Source organism: Trichosurus vulpecula, chromosome 4 (genome assembly GCF_011100635.1).
Source record: "Trichosurus vulpecula isolate mTriVul1 chromosome 4, mTriVul1.pri, whole genome shotgun sequence".
Lineage (NCBI taxonomy): Eukaryota > Metazoa > Chordata > Mammalia > Diprotodontia > Phalangeridae > Trichosurus > Trichosurus vulpecula.
In genome coordinates, this window is record NC_050576.1 from 253475460 (window position 1) to 253498143 (window position 22684).

At 43.1% G+C, this 22684-nt stretch overlaps 1 protein-coding gene across 2 annotated transcripts in view; it reads left to right on the forward strand.

Moving 5' to 3' along the window:
* The first annotated feature begins 13066 nt into the window (after window positions 1–13066).
* Window positions 13067–22684, forward strand: part of MFN1 (mitofusin 1) — a 38996-nt gene continuing 29378 nt past the window's right edge. Inside the window, exons 1-3 of one of the 2 annotated variants that reach the window (XM_036754470.1) lie at window positions 13067–13210; window positions 19338–19458; window positions 22531–22666. In XM_036754470.1, the coding sequence (XP_036610365.1) occupies window positions 19344–19458; window positions 22531–22666 (251 nt within the window). In that variant the 5' untranslated portion in view covers window positions 13067–13210; window positions 19338–19343. Of the gene's footprint in view, window positions 13211–13486; window positions 13569–19337; window positions 19459–22530; window positions 22667–22684 lie in introns of those variants that run through there. The other variant, XM_036754469.1, reaches the window with a different exon arrangement.

A 22684-nucleotide genomic window follows, 5' to 3' on the forward strand; every position in this document is an offset into this window, starting at 1 on the left:
AATGATTGTAATGGTTAAATTACTTCTGATCAAAACTCATTTGACATACGATTGGCATCTTCATGATTCCCAGATATTTATATTTCTTGGTTCTCGTGCCTGTATAACTGTTCTTTCACATTCTGCTCCATTAACTTAAGTGTGCCCTCAAGGCTCTCTTCTGGTCCCTCTTCATTTCTCCCTCTATACAATTTTGCTTGGTAATCTCATTAGCACCCAAGGATTCAATTATCTTTGTGCAGATGATTTTCAGTTCTGTGTACCCCATCCTAGTCTCTCCAGATTTTTAGCATCACCAGTTTGCTTTTGGTGATAAAAATGTCTAAGAATAAGAGTCATTCCCCTATTAATACATAGTCTGAGGCTGGCATTTCTCAAGAGAAGAAACCCAGGTATATCTATAGCCACATAAAAAAATACTCCACAAATTGTGAAATGCAAATCTAAGTAATTCCTAGTTTCCACCTGATGCCCATCAGATTGGGAAAGATGATGAAAAAAGGAGGGGTTGTGGAAAAACACACATTTATGCACTGGTGATAGACCTGTGAATAGATACAACCATTCTGGCAAGCAATTTAGAATTAGTAAATAAGCATTTATTAAGCACCTACTATATGTTAGGCACTATGTGAAGCACTAGGGATACAAAGAAAGGTAAAAGATGGTGCCCTTAAGCAGTTCACAATTTGATGGGAGAGATAATATGCAAAAAGTACGTACAAGTTAAACAGGAAATAGTCAACAGAGGAAAGGAACTAAAATTAAGAGGGATTGAGAAAGGAATTATACACAGTTACTAAACATGTATGTCCTTTGACCCAGCTCTACCCCTGCCAGGCTTATACTCAAAAGAGATCAAAGAGAAAAAGGTCCTTTGCGTACAAAAATATTCATAGCAGCTCTTTTTGTGGAGGTAAAAAAAAAACAACTGGAAATTAAGGAATTACCCATTAGTTGGGAAATTACTGAACACATTTTATGTGGATGTGATGGAAAACTATTGTGCTCTAAGAAATGAGGACACAGATGATTTCAAAGAGACATGAAAACATTTGTGAACTGATTCTGAGGGTAGTGAGCAGAACGAAAAGAACAATTTGTGCAAAAATAACTGCTAACTTTGAAAGATATAAGAACTCTGATCAATACTATGACTACCCATATTTCTAGAGTCCCAATGATAAAGCATGGTATCTACCTTCAGACAGAGATGATAGATTCAGGTCCAGAGTAAGGTTTTGTTTTTGTTTTTGGAACATGGCCAATGAAGGTATTTATTTTGTTTGAGCACTCATAAAATTGTTGTAAGGAATTTTTTTTTCCCCAATGGGGTAGGCTATGGAAGTAAAGAAAATAATTTCTTTTCATTAAAAATATATCTTACAATTTGAAAAATGTCCTGTGGGCATCTCAAATTCAGCATGTGCAAAAACAAAACCAAATAAATCTCATTATCTTTCTCTCCAATTTTGCTTCTATTTCTAAATTCCGTATTCATGTTGAGGGCAATGTCATCCTTCAAGTCACCCATACTTGCAGAGTTGGTGTCAACCTTGACTCCTCACTTTCACCCCACCCCCGCTACATAACCAATGTGTTGCCAATTTTCATTGTTTCTTCCTTCACAGCATCTTTCCTATATGCCCCATTCTCTACATTCACAAAAACCACCACACCTTTGCAGTGCCTCATTACCTCTTTTTGGACTATTGCAATAGCCTTGTGGTTGGTCTTCCTACCTCCAGTCTTTCCCCTAATTTTATTAAAACTCAGGTCTCACCATGTCCCATGTGACTCTCCACCCCTAACAACGCACTCAACAAATTCCAGTGGCTTCCTACGACATCTAGGAATGAATATAAAATCCTCTATTTGACATTTAAAGTCCTCTCTACTTCACAGACTTCTTACACCTTATGGCCCTCCATGTATTTCTATGATCCAGCAACCCTGGTTGTCTTGCTATTCCTTGTATATGGCACTCCATTGCCTAATTCTGTGCCTTTTCACTGGCTCACACATTCCTGGAATGCTCTCTCCTTCCCACCTCTGCCTTCCTTCAAGATAGCTCAAATCCCACCTTCCACAGGAGGCATTTCTGTGTCTTCCTCACTGGTAGTGCCTTCCTCTGATTACGTTCCATTTATCCTGTACATAGTTTATATACCTCATTATTTACCCATTATCTCTGCTGTTAGCACTGGAGCACTTTGAGAGGAGGAACTTTGTTTTTGCCTTTGTTAGTGTCCCCAGCACTTAGCACAGTGCCTGGCACTTAATAAATGTTTGGTGACTGATGTTAACGTGCAAGAACAACGGACAAAAGTACACGTGATGGAAGAAGCCAATTCCCAAGTATGGGAACTTACTGTTTCTCCATTTCTCTTAAAGGGAAAAATCAACTTTGAAAAATGTACTTTATCACAAAATAAGGTTTGTTACTTGTGAGAGGCAGCATGGTATGAAAGAAAGGATGTCCAGCTGGAAGAATTGAATTCTGGCTCCACAACTCATTTGGTTTTGTGACCATGAGCTGGTCCTTTAACCTGTCTACTTCTTCTCACTATCACGTATGAGAAGTTTGAGAGACATAATTTCTGGGTAATTAATCATGTTAATTATGGCTAGTAATTAATAAAACAACAGTCATTTGGCTATCTCTTATAAACCAAAGACGACATATCTAACAGGCCTCTAAATGCTTGTATGCCTTTGGAAGAGTGGGTATTCCTGACAGGCATCAATCAACTCTGATTAGTAAACCAATGAAAGAATGAATATTATAAGGTGAGGTAGGTTTATTCTGATGAGGGGTTGAAGGACACAACTGATCACTCAGTCCTAGACAAAAGACTTATCTCTTCCCAGACCACCCCAGGCTAGGGCAATCTAGATAAGAGGGGGAATCCACTTCCACTCAGACCTCTCAGACCAAAACATAATGGGCCACCAGTTCACCTGGACTAGAACTTCTTTACCTTTTGATCGGATCTAAGTTCTCCAAGGTGGGTAAGTTTTGCCCAATAGGAACATCTTACTATCAGCCTTGCACTTCAGAGGCCAGCTGAATAATTTACAGGGGCTGATTTCTGAATGAGGAAACAGAAGGGGAAAAACTTTAATCCTAATTCAATAATTTATAATTAATATATGAGAGAAATAATAATTTCCCTCACCACAGATGAGAATTCTTTTCTCATAGAATTGCTCTAGGATGGTTTGGGAGAAAAGGCAATGGACTTGCAAGTAGAAAAAGCTGGGTTCTAGAGCTTACTGGTTGTCTGATTATAGGAGGCATCTGACTTAATCTCTTACCTTCAGTTTCCTCAATAGTAAAATGGAGATGATAACCATGGCACTACCCACCTCATAGGGAAACACTTGGAGCTATTATTGTCCAAAGCTCGGTGCCCTCTGCTCTTTCTCTATACTCTTAATGGAATGACGCGTTAGATTCTTCTGACTTACACAGGAGGAGGACTTAAGCAGAATGATGATGACTAGAAATGGAGAAGAGAAAAGGTCTGGGCAAGAGCAGAAGTAGAAAGTGAAGGACAGGAGGAAGAGGACTTTCGTACCACAAGGAAGAACTTGGAACAAGGGATGGGTGTTGCAAAGGGGCAAATTTAGATTTGAAGTAAGAAAAAGAAAAACTTCCTCATAATTGGAGCTATTCAAAAATGGAATGGGCTGCCATGGTCATGGGTTACTTCAAAGAAGGTCTTCAAGTAAAGGTTCATTGATTACTCTAGGGGCATGTTATAATAGGAACTCTTTTTCGGGCACGGTTTGTATCAGATGGTCACTGAGGGAGGGAAGGAAGGAAAGAAGAAAGAAAGGGAAAGAAACGTTTAAAGAACACTTGAAAGTTTGCAAGGCACTTTACAAATATTATCTCATTTGATCCTCAAAACAACCTTGGAAGGTAGGTGTTATTATTACCATTTTACAGCTGAGGAAACTGAGGCAGACAGAGATCAGGTGACTCAGGCAAGGTCACACAGCTCATAAGTGTTTGAGGCTGGATTTGAATTTAGGTCTTCCTGACTGCAAGCCCTTTGAACTGATGTGATTTAAACTAAAGAAGAGTAGGAGAACATAGATAATAAGATGGTAAGACAAAGAGAAGGAAAAGGAAGTGGGCTAGCTTGGCTGTCAAGAAGTTCAAAGAAGTGAGGAGAATGAAAGCTCCAGCATTAAAGACTACCACAAGCAGTTTGCCATAGCAATTCTCTAGCAGATATACAAGTAAAATGACAATGTCTGAGCATATCGCTTCCCAGTAAAGTAGGACAAAAAGCATTTATTAAGTGTGTGCCAGGCACAGGGAGTTCAAAGACAAAAGCGAGACAGTTCTGGTCCTCCAGGACCTTAATTGGAGAGATAACATATAGAGGGGAGTAGTGGCCAGGGAAGGGAGTTACAGTATATAACTTCCACGGAAGGAGGTAAAGGAAGACACTATAGGTTCTTTGTTGTTTGTCCTACATTCTTAAAGAGGACTTTGACATCAGGGAGGTGATGCCATGACACGCAAATGAATTGGATTTAAGTGAGGGAGGGCTGTGCAAAGTCACCAGCCTTGCTTTCTCTTCCAGAGCCATCTGGATCCAGGGGTAAGATATAGGTCAAGATGACTGGAGATGGCCCTGGATATAGTGGGAGACCTTGGCTTTTTTAAGCTAAGATCTTTAACAAGTCTCAGTTTGACTGAGGGAATGCTCATTCAGTGATTGAGGCTAGGTAAGAAATGAAGTAAAAAATGGCCTCTTTTACTTAATAATAATAAAAAAAAACTTATCTGGGAGGGCAAGACCCTCAGGGTTTCTGGCCAAAACAGAAACAATTGCTACTTACACTCACTCTGAGCCAATGACCAAGTAGGGGCTTGGCTTGAGACCTATTGTTGGCCAATCAATGAGAGCCAGAATAGATTTGGGTTTAATGCATGGTCCTTAAGGAAAATCTAGCTGGTAAGCCCCAAAATATCAAAATTTAGATTCCTTTGGGCAGAGCACAAAGGAAAGAAGGAAGGAAGGAAGGAAGAGGAGCAACTACTCCTCCTCCTCACAGAGACCATAAGAGTACTGAGAGCAAGATGGCGGAAAACTGGTTGGAAATGAAGAATGATGGTCCCAGAGAGGGCAGACCACAGTGACTTATGGCCCACAGTGGTTTGGTTTGCGTAATGTGCAATGTTTGACCTTCTGCCAAGGCCAGTCAACCACTTCAAAGTGCAACTTGATCTCCCTCCTAGAATAAAAGATAAATGGAAAGAGGGGCCAATAAACATCTCTATACTTGGGGTTAGGAAAATGAAGTATTCCCTTAAAAATGAAACAAAAGTGCTTCAATGTAATAAATAGGAGAAAAGTGCTCTGCAGAGGCAAAGGGAAATCTTGGATTGTGACAGGAGGTTGGAGGGCAGAAGGACATAACAAAAAACTTCCCAGACTTGTCAAAGCAGAACACTACTACTCAGTTTCCGGTCATGTATATGAGTATAAATTATACTCTTCAAAGGAACCTGGGAAGCATTGGCAAAAATTATAAAATCTTGGATAAGAAGCTGAAGACTCTTAGAAAGCTGGGTAGCATTTTCATCATTGCTGCCTACAACAGGTAAAGCATTCGGATGAGAAAAGCTGATTTGGAGAATGGTTATTGATTTACCTGATAACCACCTAAAAACAGTAGAAAGGATTGTTGTCATCCTGGGGCATAAAACCAAGATATGATAGAGAACCTCTTGGGAATTGTCAGACTGGATAATTACTACCCATTTTAGGTGACTCATGTGGGCCTAATTGATACTACCAGAAGCATGACAAAGTCTTGGGTAAGAAAGTCAGTCAGTAAATAAACATCTATTAAGTGCTTACTAAATGTAAACCCTGTGCCAAGTGCTAGGGATATAAAGGCCTCAAGGAGCTTACAATCTAATGGGGGAGATGGCATGTGAATAGCTATGTACATATTATATGTACATGCAGAAGGAATGAAAGTTAGTCTAAAAAGGGCAGGAACTAGAGGCCTGGGAAAGGTCTCCTGGGTAGGATTTGGGCTGCACAAAAAAAAAAAACCCTGAAGCTTGGGATAGTACCCCCCTCCACCCTGGGAGCAGAGCCCAACTTTAATATAAAGTTAAAAGTCAAGAAATAGCCTGGAAAAATGAACAAACAAGAAAAAAAAGATCATGACAATAGAAAAAAACTATGGCAACAGGGAAGATCAAAACACAAACTCAGAAGACAGTCAAACAAAGTCAAAACTGCTATATCCAAAGCCTCAAAGGAAAATATGAATTGGCCATGGAAGAGCTCAAAAAAAGATTTTAAAAATCAAATTAGAGAGATAGATGAAAAATGGGAAAAGAAATGAGAGTGTTACAAGAAAATCATGAAAAAAAGAGACAACAACTTGGTAAAGGAGGCACAAAAAAAATACTGAAATAAATAACACCTTAAAAAACAGAATAGGTCAAATGGTAAAAGAACAAAAATCCAACCAAGTGAAGAATGCCTTAAAAAGTAGAATTGGCCAAATGAAAAAGAAGGTACAAAAGCTCAATGAAGAAAATGATTCCCTAAAAATCAGAATTGGGCAAGGGGAAGCTAATGACTCCAAGAGACATCAAGAAGCAATGAAACAAAATCAAAACAATTAAAAACTATCAATCAGTTGAATTCCCATCCGCTTTTAGGAAAGAGACTTACTGAAAAGTTAGCGAGAGACCAGAAGTCAGAAAATAATCTCCAACTGAACACAGGGTTCCTGGGGAGAATGGACTCAGACTGTTGCGGTCTAGGGGTGCTGGGAACCCTGAAATTCAAGGGCATAAGGCTGCCTCTAAAGAATTTGACTCAATCCTTCTTTCAGTCAGAGATAAGGTTTATTAAAATGCCTGTTGGGGTGGGCAAGATTCCTAGTGAGCCTGCGCTATTGGCCAGATTTTAAGAATCTGAGCAATTTAACGGAGGGGGCAAGATGGACCTTTTACACAGAAAGACTCCGGGAAGATCTGGATGTGATCTGGGAGTGGCCAACAGACTTGGGTGACCAGGAGGCAAAAGAGAAGGGGTCTAAATGGAATTAAGAAGTGGAGAAATAACCTGCAGTGGGGCCAGGTGCAGACCATGAGGGCCACAATGAAAGGCACTTAAAAAGATTATACTGGGATCGGTGAGTGCCTCAGGAAATGCCAGAGACTTTGGGGTCCTTTTAGGGGTCCAGGGAGAATCCCATCTGCCATCAAGACTTGAGGCATATTTGTAGAAAACACCTGTGGCCAAGGGGTAATTGTCAGTACACGCCCTGAAAATCTTTCTCCTTCAGTTGTGGAGTGCTTATGAAGCTCTCTAGGTACAGCTCCTTGCTGCCTGTGAGGATCAGTGCCTTTCTAGAAAGAGTTCATAGCCAACATTTCTCTTTGACCTAAGGGGTCACAATCCCTCAAGCTGCCACTGTCCTCAGGGTATTGTCTTTCCATCCCCCCAGGGCAACTGTCAGACATGAGTGTCCACAGGAGAGCCACCAGAGTAACAAAGAGCCTCAACATCATGCCAAATAAGGACCTGGGTATGCTTAGCCTGAAGAAGACAAGACCTAGGAGGGACAAATAATAATTAACATTTTTATATTACTGAAGGACTTTTAGGTGGAAGAATTGTTCTGCCTGCTCCCAGGAGCCATGGGTGGAAGCCGCAAAGAGACAAATCTTGGCTTCCTGTTGGGGAAAACTTGCTAAAGATTAGAGCTCTCCCAAAGTGGACCAGTTTCCTTTAGGAGGCAGTGGGTTTCTTCATCATTCAAGATCTTCAAGGAAAAGCTGGAAGACCATTTGTTAGGTAGCTATAGAGGAGAGTCTCCTTCACTATGCTTTGGAGTGTATGGTCTCTGAGCTCTTTTCCAACACTGGAGATTCTCAAGGTACCAATTATCTCCACTCTGTTGATGGGTGTTAATATCCATACCTAACCCAGGGCTGCCCTGCTATAATAAAGGTGGATTGCAGTCCCATACACAGGCTATTCAAATTCCTGCCTTGATAGTTTAATAATAATACTGATGGGGTGCTTGTGCTTGGACCCTAATTCTAACATCACATTTCTCCTTAGCCTCTGCTTAGGTGCCATAAGTGCCTGTGCTGGGACCTCAGTTCCAAAATCATATCCAGTTTGAAAGTCATGTCTCTCCCTAGCTTCAAAACATTGGCCCTAGCAGTTTCTCTCTAGCAATGCAGGACAGCATACCCTAGCAAAACACTTATCTCTCCTCCTGATACTGTGGCCAGCTGTACCTATAGAATTTATTAGTTTGGACTCCCTGTATATGTGCTGAACTGGCTGTGTAGTGGGTCATAGAGATATTCACTACTCATTGGCCTATCATATGTATGCTAGACCTAGACAAAGGTATACTCCCTTACATTTATCTTGTCTAACAAGACATTGATGGAAGCAGCCTGGATATTTCCAGTCAGCCCTGACCGTTAGTCGACTTAGTGATATTTCAGGCCTAAAAACACACCTCCATGAAGCCCCACCCGCCTTGGGCTATTTCCCAGTGAACTCTGGGTAAGATACCTGCATAGTAGATACAAAAAGTACATGTTCCTTTAAGAAGTAACCACTCCTTAACCACTTCCCAAGTCCCACCCCAAAATACCTAATTAACATATTTGGCACAAGCTTCACCCCAAAATGTCCTATATAAACTTTACCTGCACCCCAGTAAGGTTGCAGTTTCCCTAAGACCTCTTGCCTGCTGAAAAGCATAATGAATCTTTGCCACCTTGACTTAAAGAATGATTGAGTCCATGAATTCATTCCAGACAGGGTCTTTGAGGGGTACTCCCTCTCAACGACCCTGTCTGGGAATTCCAGTCTTGGGGTTCCTGGACCTCGTCTCCCTCAACCCTCAACAATACCACCATATCCCTGCTGAAATTCACCAATCCAAATTCCATACTTCCTTACAAGCTTAGCTCAAGTCTTTACTTCCTTCAAAAAGTTTTTTCAACCACCCCCACCTATAGTGATATCTAAAATCTCAGGATTTCTAAAAGTACATATTTGTATCATACAATCTAGAACTTGAACCTCACCCCAAATCTTCCCACTCGATCTGGCTTTTCATGCCCAAATAGTGTAGCCTAGCCTTTTTTGTCTGGTTTCCTCCAGATTGCCTTCTACCAGTTTCCATCTTTGATCCTACCAAAATATCTATACCCAAGTCTGTTACCCTAGCCCTCTATTGTTTGTCATTGTCAAATAGCATTCGGCTATTTCCCACCCTGGAGTCTGACCTCACCGCAGTCACCCCAGTCCTCCCTAATCTCCTCCTCCCATCACCCCAGACTACTTGACCACCCTGGATCCCTCTCACAACCTTTCTGTATATAAGTCTCATCTTGCCTCCATGAAGGCACTCAGATTCAATCTAGCTTAGTTTAAGTTCAATCTGGCCCACTGGCATTAGCGATACAAATGCTCATGCTCCGTAAGGGTCTACCCAAAGTGGTGAATCTTTAATAAACTTTGTTTTTCTCTTTGGCTGAAAGAAGGCTTGAGTCGAATTTATTCCAGCAAGATCCAGGTGTGTCAGTATTTTGGGGTCCAGAGCACCCTAACCCTAATATATGGTTCCCTAAACCTCATCATTCCTACTTTTCAATTAGATTATAAGCTCCTTGGGGCAGGGATATCTATATTTTTACACCATATATCACCTAGTCCCTTCTTGGTATAAAGTTGGGATTTATTAATGTGATTAAAATTTCCTTTACAATGAACTCTGAGATGGCCAGTTTGTTTGCCTGAATAAAAGTGTGAGAAACGTGGTTTTGGGGATCACTGAACTTCCTAGGCAGGGCCAAAGTCCTGAAGAAGAACCCTGTGATAATCCCTAGGGAAGGCTATACAGACCACAGGACTCCCAGAGGAAGACCAAGTGGTAGCCATCCCTTAATCTGTGGGGATCACAGGGCCTCCTAGGGGTCAGACCCTAAGAAAGACCCAAGTGATGGCCCCTTAGAATGGCAGTAAGACCACAAAGCTCCTGAGACAGGGCTGGAAGTCTCATGTGATGTCCCCTTAAGAAGGTCGTGCAGACCACAGGGTTCCCCAAGGGAATCCACAGTGGTAGCCCTCTTAACACTGCAGCAGGGAATCACAGGACACCCCAACACAAAATCCAGGAGTAAGCCTGGTGAGCTTGCGTTGCTTTCCTTCACTTGATCTTAGGAAAACCCATGTGATTTGCCCATTCACACCCAAAGAACTCAGGACCAGAGTGGACACAGAAAAGCACTTTATTACACCCCCCGGGAGAGCAGATGTAGTGCTTAAAGGAACACTCACACTGATACAGCTGCAGGAGCAGGGGTAACCATTCCCTCCACTCCTGCTAGAGTCATGGTTAGTTTACAATCTTTGTTTTTTACATAGTTTTCCTAGGTTATACAGTTTATATAAATAGGATAATAAGGATACAGAAGCAAAAGTGAAGTTAATTAGATTTTCCTTGTCTTAGTTTAGGATTAAACTATATTCTTTTACTTCCCCTACTTTCCCTCTTTAACATATGCAAATTAGGCCTGGATTCTTGACCAAGACCAGACCCTAGATAAGCTTGAACTGGTTCAAGTGGGTTTGGCCTCTCTAATTCCCCAGACTGCCTTCTCAAAAAGCATGCACATGCTTAGAAGCCTCTGACCTCCCACCTGACCGACCTTGAGGCCTGGTCTCTGCTAAAGCTGGGGTGGGGGAGGGCAGGGAAGCACACCTTTAGTTCTGTGGAAACAAAACTCCTCCTCCCATTTATTACAAAAAGGAATTATTCTCGTGTAATAAAATGTTTTTAGCTATCACATTGCTAGCATGAAGGGGCTGAAGATGAAACTCAATTCCAGACTCTGGATGGGTGAAAGAGACAGTTACAAAAAAAAGGTGCTTTGAATTTTCTAGGGAAAAAAAGGGACAGATTCACTCTTTTCTGCCCAGCTCTCAAGGTATGTATATTTTAAATTTGCATTTCTTAAGAATTTAAGAGGGGGGGGGGCATTTCAAAGGTTAAGGTTTTAAGATGCGGGAGAAAGGAGCTTTAAAACAAAAGTCCAAGACTGTGAAAAGTTCGAGTTCTTTTCTTAGGGCAGGGAACCTGCGTCCTCCAGGCCGCATGTGGCCCTCTGGATCCTCAAGTCCGGTCCTTGTGAAGAGGTTTGGGGTGGAGGGGTGCTCGACACCCCAAAGTACCGACACACCGGGTCCTGCCAAAAGAATTCGACTCAAGCTTTCTCAGCCAAGGGAAAAGACAAAGTTTATTAAGAGTTAGCCAAATAGGCCTGCCCCAAGAGATCCCACACCTTGTGACGCCTGTAACAAAAGCAGGCCAGATCAATCTGAGCTAGATTGGATCTGACCACCTTCTTGGAGGCAAGATGGTGATTATATACACAATGATTGTGGGTGTTCTGGGGTGACCAGAGGAGGGGTCTAGGGAGGGACTTGAGGAGTCTAAGGAGGAGCTTGAACGCACTGGGATGAGGTCAGACTCCAGGGTGGGAAATAGCTGAAGGCTGCATGGAAATGACAGACAATAGAGGGCTAGGGTAACAGAGCTAGGGTATAGATATTTTGATCAGGATTAAGGGTGAGAAACAGCTGGACAATAGAGGGCTAGGCAAGGTAGACATTTGGGCCAAATGGTTATAACCTCAGGCCAAGGCCAGATCTAGTGGGAAGATTCAAGGGGTTCCCAGAGACTTCCCTCATCACTTCGGCTGAATGCAAACTTCACAGACCAAATCCTTTTATGAAGTGTTTTCCTTAAGGTATTCCTGGCTGGTAGAAAAAACTTACTACATTCATTTCCTGTTTTCCTCCACTCACCCAGATCACCAGAACTGATTATTTGGTTCTGAACCATTCCTATGGTATTTTAAAATTAGGAAATTATATTGCATTTGGTGTAACGAGCTTTCCCAATGACATTCAACTTCAGAAGGTCCTTTTTTAAGGGGTGACTTTTCTGAGAGTAACTAGGAATCAAGTTAAAGGGGATGGGACGGTTCCTCTCATTAGCTAGTAAATGCGATTTTCCTCAGCACATTTTTGGATGAAACCCTAAATGCAAACATTCCTGGAAAGGGGAGTGGTGTGAGACACATCAACTATGCCTGTAATCAGTCATGTTAACATCCGTCTGGGAAAGACGTAAAACTCCTCCCCGTCAAAGTACCTAATCCCAGCTGTTGATCGAGTCCCTGGGGCCACGGCCAAGCTGACCTCCATTCAAGGCTCGGCTCGTGCCCCCTCCTCTCCAGGGGTCTTCCCCGTCCCCTAACCCCCCTCCCCGACTGTGGTAGGGAGGGCATGTCCCTGCACATTCTCCTCTCCCCTTCCCCCAGCAGAAGCTTCTGAAGGGCTGGGACTGTTCCAAGATCACAGATTTAAGGCTGGAAGGGACCCAAGAGGTTCCTCTTACAGAGGAGGAAACCCAGAGGTCAAAAGAACGGCTTAAGGTCAGCCTCCGGCCCAGGGGCTCCAAGGTCTTTGGGGCCCTCGCTTAACTGGAAGGGCTGTCACGTGCAGGAGGCACGAGGTGCCTTCAAGGGGAAGAGCCGGAGAAAGAGATGCCACGAGAAGCGTTCTAATAATCAGAAGAGCGGGGAGGGGGGGCGCGGGGCGGGTTTCTATGGGTAGTGAGTTCCCCAACTCTGGAGGGATCCAAGCCCAGGCTGGAGGACCAGGTGTAACGCAGAGCCCGGTATTGGGGAAAAGAGCAATTTCTTTGGTTGACCGTCGACGTCTCCAACTCCGCTCGCGAGACGCCCAGTAGCAGGCTGGCTGCGGCTACGGACTAAGAGGTAGCGTGATATCAACGCCGCCCACGGTCGGGGTCACCTGGCAGGGAGTCCCGAGGAGACGCTGCCCTTTTTCCGCCCTCAACAAACATGGCGCCCAAAAGGTCGCGCACTTCCGGCGCTAGGGCCACCTAGAGCCCGGGCCGGGGCGGTGGGGCCGGAAGCCGCCCTGCCCCTTCCGGTCTTCGCCCCGCCCTTCCCCGACGGAGGCCTCCTCCCCCGCCCCGCCCCCTGGCCGGGCCTCGACTTCTCCCGGCGCGGGACGATGAGGCTCATGAGGACCCGCGGAGCGGCGCAGCTGCGGTTACCGGCTTAGGGGTAGAGCCGGGCGAGCCGCCGCAGGTCAGGCCCCCGCCGCCGTCCCCTCTCCCAGACACCCGCTCCGGCCGCGGGCGTTATGTGACAGGGCCTCCAGCCGCGGTCCCGGGTGGGAGTGGGCTGGGGGGAGGGGCGGGCGGCCCAAGCGGGCCGGGCGGGGCTGGCACTGGGGGGGGGGGGCAGGGCGGGCGCCTCTGCCCGGCAGTTGGGGCCTGGGCCCGGCCTCACCTAGGCTCGGCTTGCTTGATGAGTCCCTACCGGGGGCGTCGTGGCAAGGTGATCAGACCCTACACCGAGAATGCGAGAGGCTTCCGAGGTCTCAGTTCTGGTTCTGGGACCGGTCGGCCCGGGCAGCCAGAGGGGCTTGGCCAAGCTCCCACAGGTATCAGGTGGCCGAATCGGGATTTGAACCCAGCTCCGCCTTGGGCAGGGACGGGGCAGGAGGCTCCCTTTCCACATCAGGTTGTATGCATTCTGTACAGCTGCCGAGCTCAGCACAGCACCTGGCACATAGTAGGCGCTCTATAAATCTTCATTGTACGGGTGCCGAGCTTAGCACAGCACCTGGCACATAGTAGGCGCTCTATAAGTGCCCTTTCCCGGCTTCCAATCCAGAATCGTGGGCTGTGGCTATAGCTGTTGTCCCCTTTGAGGGTATGGCATACAGGGTCATTCCTGACCCCGGGTGGGGTTTTCTTCGGAAAGATACCGGGAGTGGTTGGCCTTTTCCTTCTGTAGTGGATTAAGTCAAGCCGAGGTTAAGGCACTTGTCCAGGGTCACCCAGCTAGTCAGTGTCCGAGGTCAGGTTTGAAATCAGGTCTTCCTGACTCCAGGCCAAGTTCTATCCACTGAGCCACCTTGCTGCCTCCTGACTGAGGGCTATAACCAGGATTTAGAATGCTTTTTAAAAATCCCTTTACACATTGTTTCATTCTACCCTCGGAAAAAACCTTGGGAGGAACAGGAGACAGGTTAAATAATTCACCAGATCGCACAACTAATAAGTGTTGGGAGGCAGACATTTAATTTGATCTTCCCGACTTAGCTATCCCTTGATTTAAATACTTGCTCTAATGCTCAACCACCTGAAGGATTCTAGGCAAGGCCTTTAACCTCCTTGTCTGTTTCTTATCCATAAAAGGGTTTAGGGAACCACTTTAAACTTTAGACTCTAGACTTTAAACTAATTGATCTCTTAGATTCCAGTTCTAAATGTGGTTCCACTTCTAAATCTGGGGTGCTTTTCCAACTCCGAGAGATCTATTACATTGCTTAACTTTGTGCACATGGTCCTCCCTAGCACTTGAAATTCTCTCCTTCCTTGCCTAGCTTCAGCTCTTGTGTTACCTTCTATGGGAAGCCATTTCCTGATCCCCTGGGGTTAGTGATAACTCTCTCCTTAAGTAAATATGAATACATGTGTCTGTTTACATATTCTCATCCTCTTTCTCCATTCCCTCAGGAAAATGGAAGTTTCTTGAGGGCAGGACTACTTTTCCTTGCTTATCCAGAGGTCTTAAAAATGCCTGTTGGTTGGGGAGATTTCACCTGTACTAAGTCCATGATCACCCAGGGCAGAGCTATCTCTCCCAGAACCTCATCTCTTTATTGAAGGGATTGTGAAGGACTGTCCTGTTCTAACTTTATCTGTCCCTGTGGTTAATGCTTTTATTCACCTCTGCCTCTGCTGCCCAGAATTAGACAGTGATAGCGATTTGCCCTTGGTGACTTTTCAATGGGAAGAAGCCAAGAGAGTCTTTTTACATTCCCTGAAGCAGTTAATGGCCTGGCTCTAAACCTCACTACATTTTTGCCCTGACTCTCCTTGTTTTTTTTTGTTACAAATGAACGAAGTTTGCCTTCTTGTGTTGCTTCTGTGGCTTAGGAATAAGACTTTGCAGGCAGGCCCTAGTCCTCTTTCAGACACTTTGTGAATAAGCTATTGTTTACTGACTTGTTTTCTCCTTATCCAATGCTCCTTAATGAGATAAAGTAACAACAGAAGTAAAATAGATTCTTATCACAAGTAAAGGGCTATAGAAGAATTAGAGGTAGCTTGACAAGCTTCTCTCATTTAAAAAGAAATGTAGTCTTTAAAAAAAAAAAGACTTGGACAACTTTTTCCTCCATTGGTTCCATTTGGAGAGAAACCAGTGATTGTCAGATTCTGTTTAAAAAGTAGATGACTTTTTGTCTGCCCTAATTTCAGTTAAATTCTTATAAAATTTGACATAGATTTCCTGATACCCTGAAAAAAATTAGGAAAATGTTCTCTCGAATCCTCCATAGCTTAAGGAGAAAATGAAATCTTGGAGCCGGAAAAGGACCTTAAGTATTGTCCAGTCTAGTTGGCATCTGCCCAAAGTTTCTACTACCAGAAGGTCTTGTTCAACCTATAAACTGAAAAAAACCAAACTTAAAAACTAAAAAAAAAACAAACCCTTTTCTTTGTCTTTCCTCTCCTCTTTCTCTTCCTATACTCAGTTGCTTGAGACTCCTCTGTGAGTTTGAAATTTTTGTTATTTTACTAGTTCACAGTGTAGATTGACCCTAGAAAACATGGATCAAGTCTGGCCCCTGTTGAAGCTGAAGAGATTGAAATCCAGGGGAGGTGGTGGAGCAGAGCCAGGGTGGCAGACTATGGTGTCTTAATGGAAGGAAACTGGGTATTTCCCATTCTAGTTCTACTCTAAGACCTGCTTTTGTAGCGTACAAAGAGCACTGGGGCTTTGCAGTCAGAAGACCTAGGTTCAAATCCAGTCACTTACAAAGTCATTTAACTTCCCTGGAACCCAATTTTCTCATTTTTAAAAGGAGAGCGTTGGACTAGCCAGGCCTCCAAGGTTTTATCTAACTCCCAGTATTGGGTCCTGCCTCGTCCTGTGTTCTCGGAGGCTAGCCCAGCAGATTGGAAGCTTCTTCAGTTCCTATGTCAAAGGTGGATTGTGGGTTGGTCCCAGAGCAAGTTGAGTCAGGTTGGTAGAGGCTTGTCACTGGAAGGCCTTGGAACCTAGTCTGCCCAGGGAGGGGGAAGGGAGGAGTGAGAACTCACCCACTCACTTTGATGAAATCCCAGGCCTTCACTTGCATATTCCAGAAGCAGCAGGCACTGTGGAGCATCAGAGTGTACAAGGTTTCATTTGTTGACCAGCTCAGGATGAGGTCTGTAGACGTGTTCCTTCATATTTGTTATAAATTGAATATCTGAAATGAAACCTTGAACATTACAGGCAAATCTCTTATTTTGCAATTTACTTTTGCACTAAAATTTCCTATTATTACTTGGAACCTCAGTAAATTCCAGTGGTTCCCTATTCCCTAGGATCAGGCAAGCTATCAAAAAGCATTTTTTTAAGTTAATTTAATTATTTTTAGTTTTCAACATTCACTTCCATAAGTTTTAAATTTTGCTCCCCTCCCTCCTCTCTTCCCTCCCCAAGATGGCATGTAGTCTGACATAGGCTCTACATATACATTCCTATTAAACATATTTTTACATTTGTCATGTTGTATAGAAGAATTAAAACAAATAGGAGGAGCTATGAGAAAGAAAAAAACACAAAACAAACAAACAAAAAAGAAAATAGTCTGCTTTGCTCTGCATTCAGACTCCATAGTTCTTTCTCTGGATGTAGATGGTATTTTCCATTATGGGTCTTTTGGAGTTGTCTTAGGTCCTTGTGTTGCTGAGAAGGGCCAAGTCTATCAAAGTCAGTCATCACACATTGTGACTGTTACTGATATTCCCTGGTTCTGCTCACATCACTCAGCATCAGTTCATATAAGTCTTTCCAGGTTTTTCAGAAAGCATTTATTAAGCACTTACTATGTGCAGGAAGCTGTATTAAGCCCTTAAGATACAAACAGCAGCAAAAAGACCAACCCTGCCCTCAAGGATATTAGAGTCTAATGGAGAGAAGATAACACAAAAGGGACCTGGAAAGGAGTAGAAGGAAGGTATGGAGGCAGGGCCATGGTCACCGAATCCAGAGAGTTGGAAGCACAGCCAGGAGGGAACTAAAGCATTCCTGGCATGGGCTCTTCCCCCACATGGAGGACAGAGAAGGAACTCGCCAATGGGACAAGGGGTCTGGCTTGGGGAAGGGATGTTCCAGGGTTAGAAGGCAGCTTGGTTATGGTGGGAAAGAACACAGAAGCCCCGAAGGGGAGGAAGTCAAGCATAAAATCCTCTTATTAGCCTTTAAAGCTTTTTATAACCTGACCCCATCTTACCTTTCTAGCCTTTTTAAAATTTATACAGTACTCTGTGGTTCAGCCAAACTGGCCTTTTCTCTGTTCTTCACACATGATGCTCCAGTTCCCATCTTAAGACGTTTGCCCCGGCTGCGCCCCATCCCTGGAATGCTCTCTTTCCTTACTATACCTCTTGGTTTCCTTTCCTGTAGAAAGCTCCCTTCCTATAGAAAGCCCCCCCTCTTCCTTTCCTCTCACTATCTCATTAACTCCCTGCAGTCTGGCTTTTGACCTCTTCCACTCAGTCAGTAAACATTTATTAAGCATCTGCTGTGTGCCATGTACTGTGTTAAGTGCTGGGCATAAAAGAAAGGTAAAAGACAGTCCCAGCTCTCAAGGAACTTACAATCTAATGGGGAGACAACAGGCAAATAACTTTGTCTGAAACAAGTTCCAGGATATATTGGAGATAAGCAACAGAGGGAAGGCCCTAAAGTCCTGTAGGTGGAATTTTAAGTAGGATTCAGGTGGCCAGGGAATCTAGGAGTAGAGATGGGGAAGGAGAGAATTCCAGGCAAGGACAGCCAGTGAAAGTCTCCCAAGTCTGGGGATGGTGTATGACTCTGGCCAACTCACTGGTTAACCCTGTTTGCCTCAGTTTCTTCATCTGTAAAATGAGCTGGAAAAGGAAACAGCAAACCACTCCAAGAAATGGGGTCATGGAGAGTCAGACATGACTGAAACAACTGAACAACAACAAAACTGGAGAAATGGAGTGTCGTGGTCAAATAACAGCAAGGAGACTTGTGTCAGTGGGTTGTCTGGTGCTGTGTGAAGTTGTAAGAGGGCTAGATCATGAAGGGCTTTGAATGTCAAACAGAGTTTTGTATTTGATCCTGGAGGAGACAGGGAAGAAATGATATAGTGAGACTGCACTTTAGGCAGATGAGTCTCACAGCTGAGTACAGGATGGACTGCTGTGGAGAGGGGCTTGTGGCATGTTGAGGCCTAGCATCAGAATGGTGGCAGTGCCAGAAGAGGGAAGGGGAAGTATATGAGAGATGTTACCAAGGTACAATTGATAGGCCTTGTCCACAGATTGCATATGGCGACCGGGGGTGGAGGGGTGGGTGGAGGGAGACAGAGACAGACAGATGGACACAGGATGATACATGGATTTTGATCCTGTGTCTATATATGACAACAGGAATAGGGAAGTCTAGAAGTTTAGGGGGATGGATGGGTTTAGCTTTGGACATGTTAAGTTTAAGATGTCCGTGAGATATCTAGTTCAGTATGTCCAGTAGGTAGTTGGATGCAGGAGGAGGCCCAGCACAGAAAGGTTTCCATTCCTTCTCATTGGCTTTCTTCCATTCTTGTCTTTCTCTCACTCCTCATTTCTGCTTCCTGGCTTCCCTGATTTCCTTCGAGTCGAAGCTAAAATCTTCTCTAAGAAGCCTTTTCTAATTTTTCTGTGATGTTAGTACTACTGCCCTCTGAGACTGTCCAGTTTGCCCTGTATATAACTTTCTTGCACACAGTTGTTTGCATGTGGTCTTTCCTCATTAGGCTGTGAGCTCCTTGAGAGCAGGGACTATTTTTTGTCTTTGTATCCCCAGCTTTGGCTCGCCATGTTTGGAATCTGAACTCATCCTCTTGTAAAAGAAGCCTTTCCTGCCCTGTCCTGCCCTGCCCTGCCCTGCTTTCTCTCTAGATTACGTTTTTATCTGTTTGCTCTGTAACTATAGGTGTCTCCTTCATCAGAAGGGAAGCTCCTTGAGGCCAGGCACCAGTTTGTTTTTGACTTTGTATCCCCAGGGACTAGCAGTTGTCTGGAACGCTTCCACACCAGCAAAAAAAGGATTTTACATGTTTTAATAGCTTCATTAGGCCATACCGAAGTCTTTGTGCTTGCCTTTCCCTTAGTCATCTTGGTAATATCTATCTTTTTCACAGTTAAAAATGGCAGAAACAACCACTTCTCCACTGAAGCACTTTGTGTTGGCTAAAAAGACTATTACTGCCATCTTTGACCAGTTACTGGAGTATGTGACCGAGGGCACAAATTTTGTTGAAGGTTAGTTGTTATAAAGTTGCTTGGGTGGCATTGTGTTAAGCATTTTTATGAAGACCCTTACATATGTTAATTATATTAACAAGCTTCCAGAAAATCTTGTTGTTAGAAAGTATTTTTAATCTACCTAACTTAATATAAATCTAAATATAAAAAACACTTTTGTTTTCCAAATTTATATTATTTTAAACTGTCTTTGGAGGAGTGGATGTGTTTTGCTGAAGGAGTTCAAGGATTACATTTTTGAAGCAGAAGATACTTGGATTTATAGAGACATGTTGTAGAACCAGTTCTGGGCTTTGATTTCCTTCTCTGTGAAATGAGAGATGATGTGGCCCAGGTCTAGGGAGCAGTGGCCTCCAGGCCACACGTTCCCCACCCCTGATACTATAAAAGACCCTGCTAACTTTAAACTTTTAATTTAGAGCTTACAAAGCTTGGGCCTCTCGTGATCCTGTTTTGCAGATGCTCAGAGAAGCCAAATATCTTTTGCAGGGTCACACTGCTATTTATCGTTGGAGTCAAGATTCAAAAACAAGTTTCTGAATCCCCTAGAAAGGTGTTCTAGATCATAGCAGAGGAAACTGTTTATTAGGTCCCCATTCCTTCAAGGTTTGATTATGAAATTGACCTGAAGTTCATTATAGATGGTCTTCTGGCTCACCTCAGAATTAATAGTATGTTCTGATTTTTATATACATTTTATGTATAGATGTGGAATGATATGTATATATGTGTGTGTGTGTCATTCTAGATATTACAATGAAAAGAAATCAGAATTTAACACTTTTCTTCAATGAATTACTTTGTATTTTTTGCTTAATGATAAAAAGCAAAATTAGCTTGGTCCTTATTCAGATATTTCCTAGGTCACTAGTTACTTTGTGATTGAAACTTCGGGAGGGGAGATGGGGAGGGAGTTAAAACAGTTGGTTTTATTTTAATTGTTCTGTTAGAAATTAAGGAAGTCAAGGTTGCAAAACAAAATGGCATACAATGTGACATGACATCCAGTTGTGCATCTAGGATCCCTAAAGAATGAAGAGCCTTACCACCCCACCTATTTCTGAATCTTTGACAATGCTGGGATTCCTCAAGGATGTTAGGGAGATTTTTTGGATAGAGAGGGACTCCTTAATCTCATAATATACCCAGTGCATGGGACAGGAGCTTCCAGGCCATTGATGGTGACAGGAATCCCTACAGTGATAGAAGAATCCTAATGGTGTTGGTTTTAAAAACCCATTTTTCCAGTTCGGAAAAACTTTGGCTGCTAGTACCTAATGGCTTGTTTAAAAGGTGAGTGTGAAGATAATGAAAAGATGGAGCCAAAAAGGAAAAAAAGAAAGAAATTGGGAAGCTAGGGGGAAGAACTCAAGAAAATAGGTGGAAATGGCTGCCCACATGAAATCAAACCCAGCCAGTTTTTACCATTTGATTCATATAGCTAAGTGGAGGATGGTAAGGTCTCCCATATCTGGAAACTTGCCAATCCCAGGTAAATGCCCAGTTGCCCATTATATGTCATGGAAAAAGTGAGAACCTGTCCTAGGTCATTTAGCCCACTTGGATAAAAGGACTAATGCAGATATTAATTTGCTAGATAGCAGATTGCTGTTGATTTTAAGGCAAAGAGTTACAAACCCAACTCTAGAGGTTCTTGTGAGGTCTTCAGAAATTTGCTTGGAAGACTTTGAAATACACTTGAGCATGACCCATCTGGCCATTGACCAATATATCCCACGCCTTGAGTGGTCAGATTTCTATATATAAGAGCTCAGCATACTCTATAATCTCAAAGTCTCGTTACTTTATAAATATCTTGCTACTTATATGAGTTAAAAATAAATGTTAAGTACAGGGCAGCTAGGTGGTGCCATAGTGCATAGAGTGCTGGGCCCAGAGTCAGGAAGACATATATTCCTGAGTTCAAAGCTGGCCTCAGACACTTACTAGCTCTGTGACCCTGGGCAAGTCACTTAACACTGTTTGCCTCAGTTTCCTCATCTGTAAAATGAGCTGGAGAAAGAAATGGCTAACCACTCCAAATCTCTGCCAAGAAAACCCCAAATGGGGTCAGGAAGAGTCACACATGACTAAAAATGACCAAGCAACAACAAATACAAGTACAATCACATTTTTAGTAGCTTATTTTTTTAAATACAATTTTATTGATGTATTTTTTTAACTCATAGTTTCTTCTAATATCCCACCTCCTCCCCTCCCCAGAGAGCCATACTGTATAACAAATAGTATTTTTTTAGAAAGAAAAACAAGAAGAGGAAATGTTAGCATAACTGATCAATAAAGAGTGGGACAAGATGTGCAGGCTACTACTCTTATGTGCCTTCTCCCTCTGCAGAAGGGGGGGATAGGGCTGGGGTCTCCTCATCTCTTCTCTGGAGCCATGCTTATTCTTTAGAATTTTGCCACATTTGTTTTTGATTTTTGTGGGTACGTTTGTTTCTGTTTATATTGTTCCCAAATTCTAGTCATTGTGATTCGTTTTCTAGGCTTGGCTTATTTCATTCTGTATCATTTCATGTTGATCTTTCCAAGCTTCCCTGTATTTATTGTTCACCATTTTGTACATCACAATAATGTTCCATTACATTCGTATACCACGGTTGTTTCTTTCTTTAGCCATTTGCCAACTCATGGGCATCAATTTTGTTTCCAGTTCTTTCCTATCACAAAAAGCTTGACTATAAACATTTTTACGTATGTGGGGCCTTTATTTTTATCAAAGACCTCTTCGAAGTATAAACCTTGTAATGGAATCTTTGGATCAAAGAGAATGTACATCTTCGACATTTTATTTGCCTAATTCCAAATTGCTTTCCGAATGGTTGTACTGATTCATAGCTCCACCAGCAATATACTAGTGTGCCTGTCTTCACAAGGACCTCCCCGCCCCCCGCCCCGACCCCCCACTTTCTCATCTTTTGTCATCTTTGCCAATTTGTAAGGTGTGAGGTGAGGCTATAATTACCATGTAAAACCCTGTCTATTTTATTGTTAACCTAGAATGCAGTATATCTTATTCTGTGTACTAATACCTTCTTAATTTCATAGCAACATATAAGAATCCAGAACTTGAACGGATAGCCACTGAGGATGATCTGGCAGAAATACAGAGTTATAAAAATAAATTATCAGTCATTGGTGAGGTGCTGTCTCGGAGACACATGAAAGTGGCATTTTTTGGCAGGTAATTATATTTTTCCTA